The 23,153-nt window shown below is 43.4% G+C and overlaps 1 protein-coding gene across 2 annotated transcripts in view; it reads left to right on the forward strand.

The window, feature by feature from the left end:
- UST (uronyl 2-sulfotransferase) overlaps positions 1-23,153 on the forward strand; it is a 261,603-nt gene that overhangs the window by 204,929 nt on the left and 33,521 nt on the right. For both annotated transcript variants that reach the window (XM_054570089.1, XM_054570090.1), the window contains exons 6-7: positions 11,214-11,311; positions 13,435-13,592. In XM_054570089.1, the coding sequence (XP_054426064.1) occupies positions 11,214-11,311; positions 13,435-13,592 (256 nt within the window). The remainder of the gene's footprint in view (positions 1-11,213; positions 11,312-13,434; positions 13,593-23,153) is intronic.

Below are 23,153 nucleotides of genomic sequence, written 5' to 3' on the forward strand. Positions count from 1 at the left end.
GGTTGTATTAAGATGTAGAATGGTAAATTGTAGACCCCATAGGATCTACTTGCAACCTATCCAAGTGATATCACGCAGCCACACCCACCCACAGAAAGTCTGTGGAATGGTGACCTGACCATTTTCTGTGTGGCTAGGTAGAGAAGGGTGTGGGACTCTCCACAAACCTGCTTGTTTTAAGGATACAATTAGCATCTCCATTAGTCGTATTAAGACAGATCATTGCATTGACTGTAAGCTTTCAAATATTATTGGCACAGCCTGCTCTCTAAGGCTGCTGCCATCAGTGCATCGGGCTGACTGCACCAGGCAAAGGAGCCCTGGGCTCGGAGCTGCTGTGTGCCTGGTTCACCAGGACAGCACTTTCCGAGCTCACAGCAAAGCTGCTGGTGGCAGATGTCCAGCCACATGGTTTTCTCTGGGCCTTGGAGGCTAGAATCACAAATCCCAAAGTCGCTATTTCTCCAAGTGGAGCCCGCATCTGGAACACACCTTGTCTAGCAGGAACTAAGTTACAGGTCATTGAGCGACATTTCAGTCATGCAGCCATCTACTAAAAATAAGTATGCATAATGATATATTTTTATCTACAATATCATTTAAGAACTTCCTGTATAAAATTTATCAGTACTTGCATTCCTGATTTTACTCTGCTGGTGAATTTTTTATAATGTTGCTTGTTGCAAAACAGTTGCAGTCCTCTGAAAGCTTTTAGCAGATTCCCATGGTGATGTGCTAGACATAGGCAAAGTGCAATTCAAATTAAAATTTCATCATCTTCAAAGGCTACTTTTACAAGCTCTAAGAGAGCACCTGCCTGGCCCTGGGTGGGTACCATCATACACAGAGGAGACATGAAGCTTTTCTTGAAGAAATTTAGAGTCTGTATAATAGTCATAAAGAATAAGCAGAGCGCAGATTATGCCATTTTTGTATTCATAGCATACTTCAAATGCTGGAACTTTTGGTGACACACTTGAAGCAAGTAACAGATTCAAAACAACACCATTATAATAAAGTCACTACTATGATACATTAATGTCTTGAAACATCTGTAAGAAGAATCCCTAGGAATCACACTTTTGATGCCTAGCTTAAACTGTGCATTGGCCCTATGCTCTCTGCTGACATATTCATGAAGGAAAAATTATCACATTTCAATAAGCACGTGACCTTACATTGCACAGATGTTACATTTTGCCAAGTTTCCTTCCCCTGCTTACCGAGGTGCACTCCCAGGCTCTCACCCATACCTCTGCCCTCGGTGTGTCTTCTAACGAACTTCCCTGCAGGAAAAAGCAGGAATAGCCCATACAGAATGACATCAAGATGGTGTAGCGATTTCACACTCCCTTGGCTCCAAGCACATAGCAACGATAGATAGACTATTAAAACAGGAAATCCAAAGGATTTACCAGTTTAAAAAATAAGAAAAGCATCCCCATGCCTGGAACAATACCAGAGTTACAAGCAGTGGTAAAGTCGCAGGCCAGCTGGGCTCTGGCTCAGGGTCGGGCAGTGGCAGCCAGGGACTGGGTTCTTGTAAGGTCAAGGGGACTGGAAGTGCTCTCTGTCGATATGGAGGTCTGAACTAGGCTCAGTGCTGTGAGGGGTGGGGATCCATACTTCCCCTCACTCTTAAGCAAAGGAAGCTGAACAAAAGGCCTGCTGACCTGTCACTGGAAACTATGGCTTTGTAAGTGGACCTAGAGAGGTTGGAAAGCCACAGCTTCCCAAGTAGGAAGTGAACAGAATTCTTGCTGCTTGGTAATCAGATCTGTAATAGTCCTATTGTTCCCATAGGATGAGAACTACCAGTAAGACCTGGTTCTGGACTAAGTGCCTGGAGTCCAAATGGCAGTAGCCACAAAACCACCCAAGAACAAACATAGGGAGCGAGGAAGGAAGAAAGGGAAGGAGAGGAAGAAGGGAGGGAAAAGAAATCTACTGTCTGCCTAATTACGGTTCTTCCATTGGCCATCTACTTTTCTTCCTTTTCTTTAGTATCCTGTAGTTTTACTCTAAAGTATTTGGGTATAAGTTTAACTTTGTTTATTTTGTTCAGTACTCATGGCACACTTTTAGCCTAAAGAATCACATCTCTATTTTTAGAATATTCTACTTTTTTAATTGAATTTATTGGGGTGACATTGGTTAATAAAATTATATAGGTCTTAGGTATCCAATTCCTTTTCTTAAATTTTTATTTCAATGACCATACTTTTAATTTTTAAGACTTATAATTAGTTCTTTGTTAATATCCTCATGTTCTTGTTTCATGTTATCGTTTTTTAATTTCCTGCCCTTGTTTAAAGGAAGTTACTCATTCTTTCGTCTTTTCAACATCCTAAGCATACTTACTTTAAAGTCTTTGTCAAATTATTTCTTAAAGCCATCTGGAATGAATTCATGTTCCAACAGTAGATTTTGCTGCCTGTCTTTTTTGATAATAGATTTTTTTTCATGTGCTTACAACATTTGTCCTATAGGCTCATTTTGAGTGGGAGAGTCATTCTTATTCTCCCATTTTAATATAAGGCAAAAGCATTAATAAAAATGGATACCACATACAAATAAAGGGAACCAGCTACCAAGAAGATATTCTGTATAAATGTTAGTGAGCTGACATACTATAAACTACAAATAAAGGAAAATAGATACAATTATTTGTTGGCTACTTGGCTCCAGGGTGCTTACCATGATTCCTTATATACAGTAGCTGCTTTAATTCATAATAGGATTAAAGGATCTTGGCTTTGGTTTGTTGAAGATTTTGGCTTGAATTGTTTGAACACAGTGAGCAACCAATTATGAACTGCCCCAAACTAAGAACCTCTGAAATAAAATTACATTATAGATGTAAACTATGCAAGAAAATTCTAGTTGAAAATTTAAAATTAAAATCCCAGGTAAAGTTCTATCTTGTGTTTTATTTCTAATTAATAACATTAAAGAAACAGTGACCCTACTTGACCTCTTTTTGTCACTATTCCTTCAACTATTCACTGGATATGGTCCTCATAATTTATGATTCTATAAAATATGAGGTCTGCCTGAAAAAAGTCCAGCCATTGTTAATATAATGAAAACAGTTTGCATGACATCAAGATAACCTGACAACCAAGGAGAGTGGACCGGGATGCGCATGCATGAACAAGGACAACTTCACTATACTAGTCAGTGGGGGCGGTAGACACTGTTGAGTGAGCATATGTACTGTGTGGCTGTTGCATTCAAATGACTGAGTAGAGCAATGAAACTGTACCAAATTTTGCATTAAGCTTAAACATTCCTCCATGGAAACTATTGGGAGGATTCAGAAGGCCACAGCTATGGGCAACTGGTGATAGGCAGCTTTATCATGGTAACGTGCCCGCTCATGCATCTAGGCTCGTGCAGATATTTTTGGTGAAACATCAAATCACCCAGGCGACTCATCTCCCCTACAGCCCATATTTGGTGCCCTGTGACTTCTGGCTTTTCCTCAAACTAAAATCACCTTAGAGAGGGAAGAGATTTCAGACTGTCGATGAGATTCAAGAAAATACAACGGGGCAGCTGGTGACCATTGGGTGAAATGTGTAAGGTGCCTGCATGGAAGGGGACTGAGACATCGTTGTCATATGTACAATGTTTCTAGTGTCTTGTACCTTCTTCAATAAACGCTTCTATTTTTCATAGTAAATGGCCGGATACTTTCTGGACCGACCTCATATATGCCTGAAACATTTTGTCAAGATAGACTCTCACAAAATGTCCCACTTGCACAAAATTTAGGGTATCTAATGGTTTCTTAAGTAACTCCCACTGGCGCTAGCCTCTGCTTAAAGACATTCTTTGTGCTAATGTTCCAGACATCGTATGTAGAAGGAAGGAAAATGATGATTAGCCAAAAAAGCTATAATTTTGAGACCTACTGACTGATAATGTATTCCACTTTTACCTTTGAAAATGTTTTTATAAAACTGGGTTGGGCCCAGTGTTTTTACACTAGAATCTGTAGACACTTATCCGCTTAATAAAATAACCACACAATCTGGCAAAATTCTGCATGCTTGGCAGCCCTTCCTGCCCTGAAGCCTGGAACAGCATTGGGCCCAGCAGGTGTGGCTTTCAGAAAGCCCAGAGAGCTGGAATTGGGACGCCTGCCCAGCACCCCGCCCGTGAGCAGTACGCCTTCCTGAGGGCCAGGCTGATATCCCAGCTTTTTATAATCCCAAAGAGCCTCCATTCATTCACAACCGATAATGAAAACTAAATGCAGGCATTGCCACTGCAGACCGGAGTGACAAGAAATTAAATTTCTCCTTAATAAAAGATACCCCGTATTTTAGAAGATTTTTTTTGACATTTAGAATATAAATACTACATAGCATTTAACACTGTTATACACACGAGAAACCTACGGTTCCCCTTAACAAAGGTTTGGTAGCCCCTTTTTCCTTAAAGGGTAAGGTAGAGAGAAGGGTAGAACTCTCCACAGCATGGGCCCTGGGAAGGAGAGGGATAGGGAAAATGTTTTCTCATATTTTTGTTTTTTCCATAAGGTGCTCTTTAATTGTAGGATCCAGTTAGTGAGATCAGACTCCCTGGGCCCTACAGTCAGAATCACCTGCTTATATACGGCGAGGGAAAGAGCGGTGTGATAGGATGGGACTCAGGACCCTCGCGTCTACTATGGAGCATAACCCGTCTGACAGGCAGAACATAAAGTGGCAGTGGGCAGGTTGAGGTGCAGTGACGTGATGCGCTGCCCGTTGGGCTCCTGCAGAGCCTGGTGGCAGACCAGGTATGCAGGAGCAACAGTCTATGCCTTAGGAGGGGCTGCTTAGGAGACGCAAGTAGAGCGCCCTCTCCCAGAGGAACCGAGGGTGCTGGGGAAGGTGCTAAGACAGAGAGAGGCAGTGGACCTGGCCGCAGTCACCAGAAGCAGGTAAGCGCCTGGGCCTGCACCTTGGAAACAAGGAAGAAGCCCAGTGATTAGATGGAGCCCCAGGAAAGGATCATGCTAGCTGGCCTACCGCAGTGATTTTCAGATTTAGAATTTTTTATCAAGTGAAGTCTTATGTACAACTCAATACAGAAACCGAGGCAAAGCACAGCTCTTCGGGCTTCCCAGGGCGAGGGTCCTGCAGCCCCGCCCGTCTGGCATACCCTTCCCCAACACAGACACTGTGTGTACCTTGATATTTCCTTTTCTTGGAACTCCTTAAATCCCTCCTTTCTGGGCCCAGGATTAGCCATAAGATTGGAGAGGGTTGAATGATAGAAGATTGCGGAATGGATGAGAAATATACTGGAGACTTTACTTATTTTACCTTATGGTAAATGAACAAAGTTCAGGGGCCACTGTCAACTTGATGAGGGGGGAGGGGATTTTTTTTTTAAATGGGGACTCTGGGTGCTGAGGATGCCACAAACCACACCAGGTTCTGTGTACCTTGTTTACTCAGAAGGCTCACTGGGAGACACCTTGAACTTGCTGTCAGATCCTGAGGTCTTCTCCAGCTTCTGGAGCCTTCCTTTCCCTTCAGATGGACTGGAGCGTGCTAGTCCTTGTCCAGCCAGGGACGGCTTCAAAACCTGGGCCTGCTGTTGGGTCCAAGGGAGGAGGCAGAAGGAAATTCCAAGCAAGGGAGACTGAGGAGCAAAGGCATAGAATCCCCTAAGCGCGCAGTGTTGACAGCTCATGAAGAGTGACCGTCTTCTCAAAATTGCCAGATCTTACCGCATTATTAAGAGTCCTTCAAAGTTTTTGAACAGGAGAGGGAAATGGATGAATTTGCATTTCAGATGAGTTACTGGGGCAGGTACTTGGAAAATACATTCTGGGAGGAGAGATGAAAGGAAGAGATACTAACTAGCTGGGGAGGCGCTAAACAGGGGTTTGTGGTGTGAAATGTGTAAGATAATGAGGACTAGGGAGCCATTTGGGGGTCAGACTGCAGGGCCAGACAATTGAGTGTGGAGAGCAAAGGTGAGAGAGGAATCAGGAATGACGCCCCGCTCCCAGGGACCTGGCTGTCATTAGGGTTTCCTTAGACCCAGTGGGCACTTTAGCATTTAAAAAATGAGTGTCGTTCACCACAATCCATTCTATAAAAATATTCCAGGAGCAAATCAATACATGATTTTGCTGTAAGATCAAAGCGGAAGAAGTCAAACCCACAAAGAAAACCTAGGCTGTATTAGTCTACTCTTTTAAAAATAATACAATTTGAAATAAATTTCAAAAGAATGCTCTATTTTTTTTCCTAGCTGTGGCAATTAAAAGGATTCTCTTAGTTATGGAGAATATCTCATTTCCCTAGTAATGTGGGAATCTGAATAGCGTGAGCTCTTACCTTCACACCTAATCTTATGAGGGCTAGACTTGGCAGAGGAGGGCACTGTGGGGTAGCTGTGGTTGAGGCCACCATCCAGGGGCTAGAAGAGCACCTCCCAGGCCAAGCACTGGTAAGTGGGTTGGCTTGGCTATCGATGGTGATAACAGTCTTAAAGCAAAGCTTAAAATAAAATTAAGGTTTTTGTGTAAAGCAAACATCCTAGAAGTACTGCATGAAAAGAAAACAATAAAGCTGCATAGTCATGTAAAAATATATATTTACTATATACAATGGAATATTACTCAACCATTAAAAATAATAAAATCTTAATCATTTGCAACAGTACGGATGGATTTAGAAGGTATTATGCTAAGTGAAATAAGTCAGTCAAAGACAAATACCATAGGATTTCACTTACATGTGGAAACCAAGAAGCAATTTAAACAAAGTGGAAACGGGCTCCAAGATACAGAGAACAAACTGATGGCAGGGGAGGGGTTTGAGAGCCTGGGTGAAAAAGCAAAGGGATGAAGAACTACAGATTGGTAGTTGTGAAATAGTAATGTAATTGTAATTACCCCAGGGATGTAAAGTGCAGCATAGAGACTATAGTCAATACTATTGTAATAACCAGGTATGGTTCCAGACAGGTACTTGAAATATCAGGGGGCTCATTTTGTAACATATTTGATTGTCTAACCACTACACTGTACACACAAAACGAATACAAAATAATATTGAATGTAAACTGTAATCGAAAAATATAATTTAAAAACGCGCGCACGCACACACACACACACACACACACACACGCAAAGAAAACTTGAGTATAAAAAAGTGATTCACCAACACAGGACTGCAAAGCCTTATGACAAAGATAAAACCGTTAACACCAGGGGGAGTTGGAATCAGGGAGGGGACTGGACAGTGGCGGTCAGAGCAGCACACTGTAAGAGCAGCTGTGTTGACACTTGTCCCGTTCAGTTTCCCAGGACACTGAAAGGTCACCCGCCGAAGGTCTGGGTTCCAGTAAGAGTGGACTGTGTGAGTGGCCAGGAGCAGCTTCCTGCGCCCCCCACCTCCACCCCCACCCCTGTCCTTGAACTGCTGGGAAGCAGCGTCACTGTTCACTGTGGCTGAGCTGGAGGCGGACAGATGCGTGGTCCTCACAGCTCCCACTTGATCTTACACCTGAGTCCTCTTTTATTTATGTCCTCCTATGGCATAGGATGGTTGTGGCCAACACCATTCATCAGCCTAATGGGCTCAAATGGAAAGCTCTCAAATCCCCCCAGGGACATGCCTTGATCTAAGAAAAGACGAATTGTTAACGGCACTTCTTAAACTAGGAATTTATGTCTTCCCATAAATTGACCTTGTGAGGTTATTTGTGGATCCCAGTTGGGAACTGGCCTCCTTAGGCCCTGCAGCTCCCCCGCCCTCCCCACCCCCTACCCAGCAGGAGGATGTCCTCTGCCAGCGCCCGCCTGCCCGTGAGCCCCAGGCCAGGCTCTCTGGGGACAGAAGCAGGGCTGTGTGTCTTGGCTTCTTCCTCTGCCATTAGTTCATTTATTTATTGAATATTTATCCCATGCTTGCTTTTTCCAGGCAGGCTGCTAAGTGCTGGAGATGCAGCGAACATTCTCTGCTCGGGGATTTAACTACCTACATAGATACTCAGGACACAAGTTCTTTTTCTTTTAATTAAAAAATGTTTAATTATGGTTTCTATTCAGTATTATTTTTTAGTAGTTTCAGGTAGGCAGCTTAGTGGTTAGACAGTAGCATACTTGACATAATGTCCCCCCTGATAGTCCCAGTACCCATCGGACACCGTAGATAGTCCCTACAGTATTATTAACGATGTCCCTATGCTGTCATCCCTGTGGCTATTTTGTATCTACCAATTTGTACTTCTCAATCTTTTCCCTTTTTCCACCCAGCTCCCCAATGCCCCTCCCTTCTGGCAAACATCAGTCTGTTCTCTGTACCTATGACACTGTTTCTGTTTTGTTTGTTCATTTATATTGTTCTTTAGATTCCACACGTAAGTGAAATCATATGGTATACTGTTGGTGGGAACGCAGACTGGTGCAGCCATTGTAGAAAACAGTATGGAGGTTTCTCAAAAAAAATTAAAAATGGAACTGCCTTAGGACCCAGTGGTCCCACTTCTGGGTAAACATCCAAAGAAACCCGAAACACCAATTTGAAAGAATATATGCACTCCGCTATGTTCATTGCATCATTATTTACAATAGCTTTTATGGAAGCAACCCAAGTGCCTGTCAGTAGATGAGTGGATAAAAAGGCTGTGGTACATATATACAATGAAATATTACTTGGCCATAAAAAAGAATGAAATTTTACCATTTGTGACAGCATGGGTGGATCTCGTGGGAATTGTGCTAAGTGAAATAAGTCAGTGAGAGAAAGACACAAGCTTTTTAAAGACCACTGTAACGTGACCTCTGGAGAAACGTGGGTGCTGTGAGAGTCTCTGTGGGAGCTCTTTGTTGCCCAGTCCCTCCTGTTAATACAGGTCTCTGGGATCTGACTGTTCATGGGACAGATCTCTGGGACCACGTAAACCACCATCGCTTTACTCCACCCGTTGATGTGGAGTCTAGGCTTCACGGAGCAGACACTCTGCCTCTGACCACACCTGCCCTGGCCAGAGTTCCCCTACGCTCTGCCTCTCGCCCCCCACCCCGACCCCCTCCCTCTGACCACAGCCTGCTTCTGGCTCCTTCTGACCCAAGGCTCAGGCTCCTGGGGGAAGCCAACTGCCAGGGGACCCCCAGAGTGTGCAGGACAAAGGGAGGTCTGAGCATCCTCCTGGCAAAGCTGGGCCGCCCTCCCACATAAGCCTGGATTTGTTTCACAACGTGTAAATCTCCTTATAGTTTTCTGATGATGAAAGTACAATACATACATTATAATAAAAGCTACCATTTCCAAAAATGAATAAAGTATAAGTTCAATGTATCCCCATATATTTGACATCTAGCACCATAAATAACACTGTAAACAGTGTGGTGTGTACTAAACCAATATATGTTCCATATGTTCCATATATGTTTCAGGTATGTTTGTATTTATGTAAGCAAATGTGTTTTTATATTGTCTTACATGTTTATATTGTCTTATAATTTACTTCTTTTCATTTGAAAATTCATCACGGACACTTTTCAGAACGGTACGTACGGATGCTCCTTATCCTTCCCAGGGGGTCATATTTCATTGCAGGAATGTGCCCTGTCCTCTCTGTGAATCAGTGTCCCATTAAGGAACACTTAAGTTCTGCCATATTCTGTTGTAATAAATTTTTCAGCAATGAAGATTCCTATCTATGCATCAAATTTTCTTAGAACGGTATTTTGGGTCTGACATCACGCATTTTTAATGGGTTTCTATACACAATGAGGCACCATGCGTTCAGTAGAAACATATTTTGAATTTTGATCTTTTCCTGGGTTAGTGATGGGCTGTATGATATTCTCTCTTGATCCTGGGCAGTGGCAACAAGATGATTTTGTCCGGCTGTAGCTGATGTAAGCCTTCTGAGCATGTTTAAGGTTGGCTAGGCTAAGCTATGACGTTCGATAAGTTACGTGCTTTCACGCATTTTTGACAGAGTACTTTCCACGTAACGATAGGCTTATCAAGACAGTTGATCTTTCTTTCTGGGAACTGTGCACCTCTGCTTCCCATGGGACACTCAAATGCTTCAAGTGTGTTTGTTGCTGAATCTGCTTGTTCCAGTTGAATTTAGTATTGTAATTATGTCATTTATTTAATCAATATATAAACCAAAGAAGCACATTGGTGTGGAGGGTTATTGTAAAAAAAAAAAAAATGTTTGAGTTATATTTTTCTTATTCTCAACATAAACAAAAAATTCATAATAACCACCTATACCTATCATGAATCAGATATACAGTGGCTACAAATGACTCATAACCTCCATCAACCATGTGACCATGTTTGTGAATTACATCCTCTCTTGATTTGCCTTGACAGTATCGTCTATAGAAAAACACCCATAGTTGTCGGTGTGTTTGTAAATTGGGTTATCTTTTCTCCCTAGAAAATACCTAAGAACCAAGGTCTTATTTGCGGCATTATCTGCCTTGATACAAGCTGGGGTTTAGCCCTTCTGTTTGCCCCCAGCAAGTCATGGCAGGCTCTGTAATGCTCACAGACACGCCGTGTTTAGTGAACCTCATGGACGAGAGGAATAGAAAATCAGGAAATCCCAGCTGCTGTCCGTGAAAGTGAGAAAATGTCTGTATACAAACGTCCTGTCTCCTTTTAACCTAAAACAACATTAGAAATGATTTTACAGCCCCTCCAACTGGACAAACCCTTTATGTGACTAGTGTAGGTACTTAGTGATTATTTGTTGGGTGTATGAATACACAGAGAAACTCATTTCTATGGGGCTAGCTGTACAGAGATCTCAGTTTAAGTTGGAATGAATTAAGAAGTAAGTCATACTATTTCATTCAACAAACGTGTTAAGTGCCAACTGTATACCTACCAGTTGCCTGGTAACTGTTGGGGCCATACCCAGTCACAGGGGCTAGAAGTGCCCTCCAGAGCCTTGGGTAGCGTGGAAGGCTCCAGGCCTCTGGGACACACACAGGTGCGGCTTCCTCACCAGAACCAGCACACCTTGAAATGCTCTGACCCTCTCTGCACCGGGCCAGTGTAACAGGAGGGTGTGAGAAGACAAGGAAGCATTCCCATGAAATCTCCGCATTTGCGACAGCTCCTCAGGCTTGCTCCGGTCACTTAAGCATCAGTTTTACTTATCCTGCATGGCATTTGATGAGGGGCTTGCAGGAGCTGCAGGGCATCTCACTGCTGTGTTTTCTCTTCTAGGACATCAACGAGTGCATTCTTGAAAACTACCCCGAGTGTTCCAACCCCAGGTTATTTTACATCATTCCGTATTTTTGTGGACAGCATCCCCGATGCAGGTAAACATGCAAGGCCCATGGCATGCTCGTGGGGACAACAGTGGCAGACTCTCTCGTCTCTCAGCCTCCTGGAATTCAGTTAATATGTACTGTCAGTCTTTGATGATCTCATTTGAGACTCTGAATGTCCTGTAAATTAAAAAAATTAACATCAAGTTCTGGCAGAGGCCTTGGGACCACCCCATAAAGCTGTGTCCGAGAATGCCAAACAAACTCATTTTTTACACTTACCACTACAGAGCCATGAGATAGTAAGGACCAGGTATGAGCACCAGCCTGCTCCTCCACAGTGACTGTACCTCATCAACAGTTGTCCTGGCCTGTGTGGCATGTCTGATCAGGTCTGAAGTGCTCACATCCAAAATTTGATAGCATCTCTCTCATGAGACAGACTTAGTAGAAAGAGAGGAAAGTACTCCCTAGTAATTATGGAGAGTGACTTACTCAGATCGCAGGGCCCTCAGGGTGCTGTCCGCGCCCCCCCCACTCCCACCACCGCCTCAGCATCCCTGGGGCACTTGTTAGGAAGCCCTGGCTAATCACAGTCCCTTCAGGGTCCTTGTGGCCCCCTCCCAGGGGATTGCGGTCTAGCTGCAGTTGAAATCCACCGTGCGAGACAAATGCGTGGTCTGGAGACGGAGTGATGGTAACAGTGACTACTCTCTTTGCTTGGTGGAAAATAAACCCTGTTACCAGGAGTGTTATTTCCCCCCAGAGAAAACATTAATTAGAAGGTCGTTGAGTTCCCGAAGAGACCAAGGGGAGATGGCTGCTTCCAAGCTGCAGCTCATTCACTGTACTTTTCACTGACACAGTGATTGTTGATGTGTGGCGTTTACCCTAACATGAGAGTGGGTTTATGGTCAGGATTCCGGGACTAGAAGTGTCAGTTTTCTGTTTCATCCTAAACTTCCTGAGTTCATGAGGCTTCGCCGCCATCCTCACCCCTGTAATAAAGGCCACCTGGTTTGAGATCAGTGCTTCAGATACTGGGGCAGTTTGGGGCCAAATGACTCATTCTCTGCCACAATGAAGATATTTATTCCAGGAAACATGATACTAACTCCCTCAAGTATTGTTTTAATTATCTATTTCCTAATCTTGGAGAGAGTACTCATGATGTCTTATCTTGGTTCAGACAGGATGATTTTAAAAAACTTTCAAAATGTCACTTTGTCCCACCTTGACAACAATTATGTGAGCTAGGCAAGGGTCATTACTACAATTTTTCAAAAGAGAATCCCAGCTTGCCCCAGCTCCCTGAGAAGGTGAACGCCGCCAGGCCTGGAGCCCCGCCCCCGCAGCCCCCATCCTTCCTCACTCACGCCATGTTGTCCGTATGGCGAGCTGCTCTACAAATGAGATGAGGCTGTTTTCCTTCTGTGATGGAAAGAAATTGTCTTTAAACTCTTTAAAAGAATAAGGCGATGAGCAGACATGACCTAACCCCTATTTTGAGTCTTACTGAAATACCCTGTGTCAGTGAGTTTCTTATTTCAAAACTTCTGTCTTTATTTTATGGGTTCGGTTTAGTCTTCTTAATAAAAAGCCATTCTAATCGCCCTTGGATCTGTGTTTATTAGGACGGAGACCTAATTGCCTGGGCCTGTATCCTTACTCCAACAAATATAGGATCGGGCACAAATAACGCCATTTTTTTTATTATAAACTCTTTTATTACAAAATCATAAGCACGTGATTCTGTAACATAATACTGTCACACTCAAGCACACCCTATGACATTTCGGGTGAAATGTTCAAATTAAAACTATAAATTACTACCCCCATATTACAACCCTACCCACCACACTCAAGCAGGCGTTGTTTCTGCCAGACCCTGTATGTAGGCCAGGCTCAGCCAGCTCAAGGCCCTGAGCTAGGCATTACACACAGGCCGCAATGACAGCAGTGAGCAGGCATGGAGGGCAAGGGCAAGCAAGGGTGCCCGCTGGGAGGGCCAGGGAAAGCTGCTGGTGGCACTCGGCCAGAACTGGCCCTTGAAGAAATAAGCTTGCCCTTATACAAATGGGGGTGGGGAGGCGGAAGAGAGACACTTCCAGCATGTTGTTGCTGCATTTCCAAAATGAATCTCTGATTTAAAAATGATTTTTATATCCATAAAGGGAACCTGGTGAGTGGGCCCTTGAAAGAGCAAAGCTGAACGTCAATGAAAACTTCCTGCTCGTGGGGATTCTTGAAGAGTTGGAAGATGTGCTGCTTTTACTGGAAAGATTTTTACCTCATTACTTCAAGGGCGTGCTCAGTATCTACAAAGACCCAGGTAACTCTGTAAGAAAGCTCTTCCCTGTGCCGAGTGTTACTCACCTTGAAAAGGACTCAGGAAATAAAGGAGTGCAATCACCTCTCCTGTTACTGAGGAAACTTCCCCTGGATGCAAAGCAAGGTTAGAACCATGAGATACAAGTGCAAAAGCCTTAAGCTTCAGGTCCAAATATAAAGTTGCCATGTTTTAAAGGCTTGGTGATACCATTTCTGCCTTTGAAAGTGAAATTGGCACCATGTCCTTCAGCCTTGTCCTGAGCATGTTGTTGGGTGAACCACTGAGTAGGCTTGTGCAGGTCTGGAGTCCATGGATGGAAAGGTGCAGGAGCCACGGTGCAACGCAGTATCTCTGGGCTAGTTCCATCTGACAGAAGTGCCCGGGCAAACAAAATCCTGGCAAAAAGAAGAGATAGAGCAGTAAATTGAAAATACAGTTATGATTTTATTCTGCTGAATGGAGTGGCTTCCAAATAGCAGCAAGAAAGAGAATGTAGCAAAGCAATTACAAAGGTTGCCCATAGTGTCCCCATAAATAGAATTACTTTCAGAAATTCATTTACTTTTGTTATTATTATCCTGAGAGAAAGACAGACGGCATTGTTTGTTTCTTTCCTCTTCTCCTTAATCTACTGCTGCCACAGCAAGCCTTGCGCGTTCATTCGCTAATCTGTTGATTGTTTCCTTTTGTCATCCTGAAATGGAAGGCAGCATCCTGCCTTGCAGGAATAAGGAACAGCTGAAAGGCCCTTCAAACGTGGCCTGCGGTCTCCCATTCCACAGCCAGGCAGGGACCCCACGCCCCACCTGCATCATCGGCAGGTAGGATGCCCAGGGTAACTGGTCGTCGCCTGGAGGAGCCCCGTATCCTCCTCCATAAGGGAGCCCCTACCACCCCCGGCGTTGTGCTGGGGGGAGATGCTGCCCTAGGGCCCCAGCTCCCTCATTCAGAGATAGAGTCCGACACGCATCTAAATGCGACCCATTTTTAGTTTGGTAAGACAAGACAGTCTCTGGTCTTTGTGCAAAGAGGCTCTCTTATCCTAAACTAGATTCCTTTCACGAAGAGGTTTACATTATTCTTTGTTATTTTACCTCGCTTTATCTTGTTGTGTAGTCTGTGTGCGTGGTGTGTGTGTGTGTGTGTGTGTGTGTGTGTGTGTGTGTAATACACAGTATGTGATAAAAGGCTGACTGAATCCTGGAGACCATAGTTGGAGAACTCACCCGTGTCCCAGCATCTGGGGACAGTATCAGTGAGCCCATGTCAGACACATCGTCCATCCTGGGATCTGGTACCGACAGGAATCCAGGTGCCAGGAGGCCACAGCTCAGCACACCAAAGGTCAACATTGGGGGGGTGAGCCTAAACACGTAGATGAGGACATTTTTATCTTTGTTCTTGTTAAATACAAATAGACCACAAACAAAAAGCTTACCCCACTTAACTGCTGTCACCAGGTTGTATCATCTTGACTTTCCAACTGTTTGCTTCATTTAAATACATGACGTCTCAGAAACTGGGGGGCTTGGCCCCTTGACTATAGGCACATTAATGAAAGGAAAATGTATTTCTGAAAACTGAATTCCCTTTAGCTCAGTTGCTTTCAGCCACAATCTTTCCACCTATAAATTAAAGATTGTTTTCCCCTCGAGTTTGGCAAAGCAGAGTATTAACAGTCTGAGGCTTCTGCTAAAAGAGAATAAGGGACGTCCGACACTCCTCTGTGGTGGGAGGAGAAGTTTCTACACACTCAGAGCCAACACATGGCCAGTTGACACCATCCAGCTGTGCTAGTGGTTAAAATAGTGAACTACATCTATACTGCCTTCAGCATCCACCCTTAGGTGCACCTGCCACCCTGGCTGACCTTCACCGTCCCCCAGAAAATGAAGTAATGAAAGGGGTAATTCACGGTACAGAGAGGGTCTTCAGGATCCTGGCCCGAATTCCGCTGCTGAATGGAACCAGTTGTTAAATATTTTAAATATCACCCCAGAATCACTCTTCAGCTGCCACATGTCATATACGCAACCAATGAACCTCTGAGTGATTCTTTCCTCAGCTGCTTCCACTGTTCATGGTCTGAAACGGATACACTGTGAACTATCAATATTTTTCTTAGTCATAATTTCCTTTGGAGCTAAAATCACAATGGTGTTAAAGGTGAAAATAAATAAACAAATTGAAAACAGAGATTATGTGAATATTTGCAGTAGGAGCAGTCATTTAAACATCCCTCACATAAACCTTTTGACTTGGCAAAGAACTGAGCTGTTCTAGTTCAATAGCGCCACCTAGCAGCCAGACATGGAACTAAATCTATGACCTAAGACTAGCCCATTACCTTCCTGCTTTCTGGGGACTTGAAAGCTGGTGTGTCCAATCCTTTAACCTTGTATTTTAAATACTTTCCATTACTATCATTACATTAGTATTTATTCTCAACCCATTTTCATTACAAATATTGGAGCCACAGTAGGGACTTTTGTGGGCTGCCTTGAGAATCTGGCCACCAACTATTACAAAGGAAAAATATGTAATTCCAAACAAATGACTAATTTTTGACAATTTAAGTGCATTCCTAAATCGGGTGCTTTGTTTTTTAAAAAATATTACTTAAATATTTTATAAACAATGATGATAGAGTACAAATGTAAATATTATATTTTTACTCGTCATGAATGGTAATCAGACCTCCCATTAGAAATATAACAGTGTAATCTCTGAGTTCATTTGCTTTGCAGTATTTAAACTTGAAGGCATTTACATAGAAGACAATAGCAAATATGTAGAAGAGAAATTGTAATATAGTATTCTACAGGAAAAATACAAGTTCTCATCTAGCAACAAAGATGTCTTTGCTAAGTTAAAACAAATACCATGTGATTAAAGCCTGGCCTGTGTATCATAAAGAACAGCCATCCTTAAAGAAAGAACAGTGAGTTGGGAGTTAGAAGACACTTGTAGTCCTCTTTCTGCTACGATTCTGCCCATAAGGCTTGGGGCAAGTGCATCTTTGGGTGGATGATCTCTAAGGTCTGAATTATTATAATACTAAAATATCACATAGAATGTTTTAGGGCTGCTCTTTCTACCTTTCATTTTTAGTACAATTATTAAGTGCTTCTCCTCACCCTCCTAAAACTTCGAACAGTCCCCACGGCCTTAGTGATTTTCCAGGTTTAGCTACGTAGGTGATCGCCACCTAGAGGACACGACAGAATCCTAGATGGTGCTATTCCTTCAGAATCGGTTCTTCCCCGTAACTAGTGGTGTTGAAATGATCCACAATGCGATCCCATCTCAAACCCGCCGGTCACAATGCCCAGCCCCTTCTCTGCATACCTTACGCATTTTTGTTGAGACGACAGGTTATCGTAATGATTAGAGCACAGGATCTCCAGCAGACAGCCCAGGTGCAGCTGCTTCTCCACTCCTCAGCTGTATGACCAGAGGCAAAGTATAACCCCTCTAAGTCTCAGGTCCCCACCTGCATAACATGCATAAACAATACAGTCTATTTCACAGGGTTGTTGAGAGGTGTACCGCACCAACTCCATGTAAAGCCCTTAGCCCAGAGGTTAACATATGATAAGGATTCAATAATTAGCTATCGACCTGCAAGTCACATCAAGGTAGAGAGATGGGGCCTGTGTCTGTGAGGAACCGGGACATCAGGCTTTGTTGTACCTTCATCACTGGGGGCGGGGGATGATGAACCTTGACTTATGTCACCAGTTACAGCTGACCTATGACTATGAAATTGCATGCCTTTAGGAAATAGTATCTCTGACTTAAGAGATGGGATCAACTGTATTCTGGTCACACCCCTTGTCCCTGAAACAATCAAAGGGAATAAGTTCGCTGGAACTATGACTTAAATAACACACATCATCCAAGTCACTGTTCTTTTTTTTTTTTTAATTATCTGTTTTTATGTCTAAACTCTTACAAGAAATATCAAAGAGTAAAGATTTCAACATTAAATGAACCCCACTGTTGAGAAGGGATTGAGGCCAATTACTATTAACTTGTACCGAACTTTGAAATTTCAGGTTGTTATAGATTATGTTATTTGGTAGATAGAGGATGGGTGTCCAAAGATGTAACAGAGTTTTTGTTTTAAGTAAGATCCTAAGATTCAGTTCCTTTAAGACCTTCAGTTCATTTTGCATGTGCAGAATTATGCTGTTAATGAGTTAAACTTTGTCCAGCAGGTGGCAGTGCCTCTCTATTTTCTCCAGGCCAGGCCTGTGGTTTCCTAACGCAGAGCTTGCATCTGCAGAGGGGAGTTTGCATACGGCTTGAACGCAGATGTACAGTTAGGCTCAATTTGGGGCCTAAAAATGGGATCCTGAATATCAAAGGATTCCAAATACAATTGATTGCAGGAGTCCAAATTGTGTTATATGAGAGTTAATTGGAGGCGGGGATGGGGTTTTACAATGAAATAAGTTTATGTGGTTTAAAAAAATATACAGTAGTTCACCCCTTACTCATAGGGCATACCTTCCAAGACCCCCAGTGGATGCCTGACACAGTGGCTATTACTGAACCCTATGTATACTATGTATTTTTTTCTCTACACAGTTTCTTATGATGAAGTTTAATTTATAAATTCGGCTCAGTAAGAGATCAACAACAATGACTAAAAATAGAATGATTATGTCAATAACAGTATACTTCAATGAAAGTTATGTGAATGCGATCTTTCTCTCTCCCTCTAAAAATACTCTCTGTACTCTCCCTTTTACTTAAAGGAAGCGCTTAATGACCTCTCTTTGGCATCTCCTCATAGCCAGCATCACCACTCTTGAGTTTTGAGGCCGTTACTGAGTAAAGTACGGGTGACTTGAACACAGTTGATCTGATAACCCAGATGGTTACTAAGTGACTAATAGTGTATACAGAGTGGCTGTCCCAGACAAAGGGATAATTTATGTCCCAGGCTGGATGGAGATTTCATCATGCTACACAGAACAGCACACAATATGAAACTTGTGCCTTATTTATTTCTGGAGTTTTCCATTTAATATTTTCAGGCCCTGATTAACCATGAAACCATAGAAAGCAAAACCATGGATAAGGGCAGACTGCTGTATACCATCACCTCTGGTTTTATAAAAATAATCCTTTGTTTGACAATGTCTGGCTTAAACCGATGCTCTTTTGCCTTTCACTTCCATTTTTATTTCTTACCTCCGACTGCTTTTGTGCTACAACAAAACTCAGAAATGTTCTGGAACCTGACAGAGATACAGCTGTCAGTCAGGAAGAATTCACACTATATAGATCTACAGACACCAATGAAGTCGTCTGAAGAACTCAATTATCATTTATAAAAATAGGTCTGCATTCTAGACTACCCTGCGGTTGGGTCATCTACATCAATATTCTCCATAAAGATTTGTTTCTCAGCAGCCATGTCCTAGGCCAGAGTCTAATCGTGTTGGCCCTAGACTGTGTGTGTGTGTGTGTGTGTGTGTGTGCACGCGCGCGTGCATGCATCCGTTTGTTCAAACAACTAAACACGTTAATATACAGTAGTCATACCTGAGTCTATAGTCTTGGATCACAGACACATTAGCAGCTCCTAAATAAGAATTTGCAAAGCAGATTACAGTTAGAAAGCACTTTCAGATGGATATCATCCTTTGATTCTTACATGAATCTTCTAAAGGTGAGGGAGACAAATAGTCTTTGTCTCATTTTCTAAACAAGGAAGTTGAGATTCAAAAAGTTTGAACAACTAATTTGCCCACAGTTACCAACTCCTAAGTGGCCACAGACATTCAGACTTCTGTCCCTGGAACTACCACAAACTCCATGAACTGTGACCCTCCCAAGATTCCTCATACTTAATCACTAACTCAGAAGTTATTAAGTGTTAAACTCTCATAGTATGTATTGCAGTAGAAGGTAAGAGCTTAAAGTCAAATCTATAGAGTATTTTTTAAATTTTTATATTACAGTTTACATTACATATTATTTTGTTTTAGTTTCAGGTATACAGCACAGTGGTTAGACAGTTATATGCTTTATAAAGTGATGCCCCAATATTTCAAGTACCCACCTGGCACCATACATAGTAATTATAATATTATTGACTGTATTCCCTATGCTGAACTTTACGTCCCCATGACTATTTCATAACTACTAATCTATAGTTCTTAATCCCTTCACCTTTTTCACCCCGCCCCCAGTCCCCTTCCCCTCTGTCAACTGTCAGTTTTCTGTATCTATGAGTCTGTATCTTTTTTGTTTATTCTTTAGAGTCCACATATAAGTGAAATCATATGCTATTTGTCTTTCTCTGTCTGCCTTCTTTCACTTAGCATATTACTCTCTAGGTCCATCCATGCTGCTGCAAATGGTAAGATTTCATTTTTTATGTCTGAGTAATATTCCTGTGTGTGTGTGTATGTGCACGCATGTGTGCGCACCAGAACTTTTTTATCCACTCATGTATCGATGGGCACTTGTGTTACTTCCATATCTTGGCTGTTGTAAATAATACTGTAGTAAACATAAGGGTGCACATATTCTTGCAAACTAGTGTTTTGGGTTTCTTCAGATATATACCCAGAAGTGGAATCGCTGGGTCCTCAGGCAGTTCCATTTTTAATTTTTTGAGGAACCTCCATACTGTTTTCCACAGTAGCTGCACCAGTCTGCGTTCCCACCAGCAGGGGCTAGGATTCCTTTTCTCCACATCCTCGCCAGCACTCATGTAGACTGTCTTGTTCACAAAGGAATGTTAGTTCAGAAATTGTCATAGATCACTAAGGTATCATCTTAAACCAGTGTGTGGTAATCCATACAGAAGAAAATAATTTTGAAAATGGATCCATTTGACAGTATTTTACATCTTTCTGGTGGGGACAGGGGAGTGATAGTGAACAGTATTGCTAGACTTTTCAAATAGTGTCTAAAAGTGAAAACTGAAAGCATAAAACTGTTTTAACTGTACCTGTTGAGTAAATAGTTAAAATTAAAACATAATGTAAACACCCCTTTAAATTAGCTCCTAAACACTTAGGGCTTTTTAGCAAATACTTTCCTGAAGGGAACTCCATAACCACAGACTGAGAGCTTATTCAACTTGCAGAAATGTCACCATCTCATAAGGATTCAGCCTCTAAATGTGTTTAATGGATTTTATGAGAGCTTAAATTGCAGCATAATTATATGTGTGTGTGTTTGTATACACACACACACATATATATATACTTTTGACCCATTTTAACTCGAATTGTTCATTCTGTTGAAAATAATAATTACTGTGAATTGTGCTTCTAAAAGGATTTTTCACTTGCTTATTAATTTACTCTTGGCTTGGGGCCATCCCATCTCCAGGAGAAAGCATCTACAATATTATTACTGAAGATTAACAGGAAAATAGGATTTCATTTACAGACATTGATTTTCTAGTATTAACTTTCCCAGAATAGTTTTCTTCTGTGAAAATTGATGTTTAAATAACAGGTATCATCTGAAAATACCAGAACAATTTGACAAACACATTCAGCACATGTCGACGTGTCTGCAACGTGCCAGTCCCCGGGAAGGGCCGTGGTGACCTAAAGAAAAAGTGACCTTCCTGGAAGCCACCGGGCCCAGGGCTGGGGGAACACTTCCTAGCACAGATACCCATGCCAGGCCTTGAAGGGTACACAGGTGGTCACCGAGGGGACATGGAAGGAGGCATTTTAGGCCGGAGAAGACAACGTGAGTGCTGGTGTGGAGGCGTGACGGGCCGGGGGAGGCGTACGGAGTGGTCCGGCCGTCACCCGCTCACCCTGCCTCCTGGAGCTGGGCACCCCAGATCCTCGCGGCTCAGCCAGTCTCTCTGCTGCCAAGGCAGCCCCGCCCAAGGCAGGAAAAGTACCGGCGGCCTCCACTCTCTACATGGCACAATGTGGAACCGAGTCACTCACACCAGCCCCAGAGCCAGTGGCCAAGCCGCAGTCGCCAGAGGTTCATGTGTCACCACCCCCCCCCCCCCCCGTCATTTCCTGCCCTCTGCTAAGCCTGACCACCGCTTGAGGACCCCACACTACTCCATAGCACGTCAGGGATCCTGCCAGGCACCCAGGTCCCATGCTGGGGCTTCTTCTAAGGGCTTATTTCCCAGTCTCTTCACCTGCGATCCGGCCTGGGACACCCACTGACCCCAGCTGGCGCTGCGCTGTCCCACCGGGGACCCCACTGCGCATCTCCAGACACTGACGACTGCCGTGTCTGACCACCTAGATTCCCCGCTTTACCCACCAGCATGGACCCCCCCCTTCTGTTACCAGTCACTCCCTCACCCGGGCATGAGTGGGCTGTGTCCCCTGATACTGGCTCTGGCCTTCCTGGCCTCCCTTGCCAGGAGCCTTGGGATTGCCATTCCAGAAGTTTCCCCTAGGCCCCACCCCCCCACTCCCTGCACCCTGGGAAACTGAGCTAGTCTAGGTCCCAACCTCATCCTCCGGAGAACCCCGGGTACCCCCCTGCACACACACAGTGTGGCTAGGCGTGGGGGTGTGCGCTTTCCTCTTATGATTCATTTCCCCAAACGAAAACCTGGCTAATAATATCTAGGTGTAGAGGTAAAGTTTTTCTAAAGAATTTAATCACTTCTACTGAGTTGTTAGTTGAGGCCGACAGTAATATGCTTTGCACTGAGTAACAGCATTACTAAGGGTGAAATTAGTCACCACAAATTTCAGTTTCTGAACTTTCCTGATAAACTCTGCAAAGCTGAAAAGGGGTCTAAAGCCTAGACAAAGCAGATTAGAGAGAGAGACCTGGCCCCAGAGGGTGACAGTTGGTCTGTATAAAAGACCCTGTGACCTCCCTGCTCTTTCATGCCCAAGGCGCTTGTCACTGCAGAGATTCATATGGTGATGTGGGAAGAGCAGTAGGCAAGAGAGTCTAGAACTGTCTCTGTGCCCTTGGCTCATGGCCTTGCCTCGCTGACATTCTTTGCTTATAAAATGTACCCCCAGCTGGAGTGAAATACAATCCTTACCCATTTTTTGCATGACTCAACATTTTACCATGGAAGCTTCTATTTTTGTTCGCCTAAATCTTTTTCAAATTAAAAATATCATTCCCTGGTCTGTATTTTTTCAGTACCTCAGACATTTGATCAACATGCAATGCCCTCGCTTTTCACATCTTGCAAATGGCACTGGGCCGTGAAAGAACCCAGCAACAAACTACAAACACACCTGCGCGCAGAACATTGCTGGTTTTGTGTTCCTTGTGAGCTATATTAAGCGCATGCACTTCGCTTTGCACAAACCCGCAGAGAAATTCAGTATAATTCACCACGGAGGAGAGTGGGAGAGGTCGGTTTGCTGAGTAGGGGATTGAGCAGGGGTTTCAGATGCTCTGACGGGAAAGTCTCCCCTCCCCTGCTTTTGCCCTGTGCTTCTAGGTGCTTCTGCTGCCTTGTCAGAGCCAGACAGCACTGCGGCTGCTTTTCAAAACATGATGTGCTCCTAGAATTTTACCTCCCTGTTTCCTAGCTCTATTTTACATATGAAAGTAATGTGTGCGTATCATTAA

This window comes from Pteronotus mesoamericanus, unplaced genomic scaffold, assembly GCF_021234165.1.
Source record: "Pteronotus mesoamericanus isolate MK-2021 breed Mesoamerican mustached bat unplaced genomic scaffold, CSHL_Meso_final contig_20, whole genome shotgun sequence".
NCBI classification, from domain to species: domain Eukaryota; kingdom Metazoa; phylum Chordata; class Mammalia; order Chiroptera; family Mormoopidae; genus Pteronotus; species Pteronotus mesoamericanus.